The 1,428-nt window shown below is 26.6% G+C and overlaps 2 protein-coding genes across 2 annotated transcripts; both read right to left on the bottom strand.

Annotated features, from left to right (window-relative positions):
- Window positions 1-579: 579 nt before the first annotated feature.
- On the bottom strand, window positions 580-872 carry Phum_PHUM406280 (uncharacterized protein; the record flags this gene model as incomplete). Its single annotated transcript, XM_002428823.1, has 2 exons — window positions 580-742; window positions 868-872. 2 exons carry the CDS (start codon window positions 870-872, stop codon window positions 580-582), a joined length of 168 nt encoding a protein of 55 aa, XP_002428868.1.
- An 80-nt stretch (window positions 873-952) lies between these two features.
- Window positions 953-1,255, bottom strand: Phum_PHUM406270 (uncharacterized protein; the record flags this gene model as incomplete). Its single annotated transcript, XM_002428822.1, has 2 exons — window positions 953-1,091; window positions 1,179-1,255. 2 exons carry the CDS (start codon window positions 1,253-1,255, stop codon window positions 953-955), a joined length of 216 nt encoding a protein of 71 aa, XP_002428867.1.
- Window positions 1,256-1,428: the final 173 nt, after the last annotated feature.

The following is a 1,428-nucleotide window of genomic DNA, read 5'->3' as shown; positions in this document are numbered from 1 at the left end:
AGAAATAAAATATAAAATTACCAAAGTAAAAAATATTTTTAAAAAAACCGTGCTGGAAACCGCGTTTTGTTGTGGAGCGTCTAGAATTTTTTGAATTTTTTTTTTTTTTTTAATTAAAATTAAAATAAATCATTAATAAATTTATATTTTAAAAAATACTTATAAATTAATTGGGATGTTGTTTACAAGATTCATACAACAATATAAAAAAACTCGTTTTTTTTTTTTCCCCTTTCAGTCTCATAAAAAAAATTTTATTTATTAAATTTGATTAACATCAGAATTCATACTCACATAATTAAAAATTCTACTTGTTTGTGCAGTAAAAACATAGTTTAATTAAAAGGCGTCAGAATTATATTTCTTCTTAATACTTGAGTCTAACATTCGTTATGAGAGATCACATAAAAAACGAGATACTTGATTATTTAGTAAATTGTCCTATTTTTTAAGGTAGATTGTCAAATTATTCACTTTGATTTTGAATGGAAATTTCCTCTAATTTAATATATATATCACAAGTTTTTGAATAATGCTTTGAGATCCAACTTTTACCGTTTTACTGAACGTTTACTATTTTCATAGAGTGTTAAATTTAAAAAGACCACACTGGACAAAAAGCATCGGTTCTTCAAAATCCAAAGTTCTAATTTTAGCTATCCAATAAATGGAGTTTTCAAAGTCTGAATTTCGTTCGACAGTGAATTCTGATGACTGTCGTTCATTCGAGAGAGACACATTGCTTAAAAACAAAATAATAATAATAATAATTTCAATTTAAATTGACTTTCGTACTTTTAAAAATAATAAAAAAAAAATTGAATGTGTAAAAGTTATTTTTCCGCCTTATTACTGTATAATAAATACCTCATGTTTTCTTTCCCAGGATTTCATGGACAATTTGTTGTATTTTTCGAATTCGTGACACCAATCGGAATATATTTTTTGATAATCATTTAAAGATTTTTTCTGTGATGTTATAGGAGCATAATAGAGCGCCATTTAACCAAAAATCGTAACGTCCAGCATCCAATTCTGAGACTCCTATTATAACTAAACCGTGTTCGTTTGTTTCTATGTATTTATCTCTCCTTTAAAAATATTAATATTAATTTACTTTGGCCATTATTATTATTATTATTAAATTTTTTCATAAAGACATTTGAGTTTTAAAATACCTAAATACAATTTGATATTTTCCTTTTTCTTTACTGTGATGGTACCAAGCAGATGCAAATGAATGCAATGCTTCCATGCCTTTAGGAAAGCATCCCAAATGAATGCTCTGACCCCAAATGGCCACAGCTTTTTTTTCAATGCAGAAGAATCACAAATTCCTACTGAGGTATTACTAACATCTTGAAGTAATCCAAAATTAAATGGAATGCCATGACTTGATATCTTTAATTCAATTCCACTGTCGAACTC

Source organism: Pediculus humanus, genomic scaffold (genome assembly GCF_000006295.1).
Source record: "Pediculus humanus corporis 1103172108049 genomic scaffold, whole genome shotgun sequence".
NCBI classification, from domain to species: Eukaryota; Metazoa; Arthropoda; class Insecta; order Psocodea; family Pediculidae; genus Pediculus; species Pediculus humanus.
Note: the sequence above shows the minus strand (reverse complement) of the source record. Positions and strands in the feature narration are given on the sequence as shown.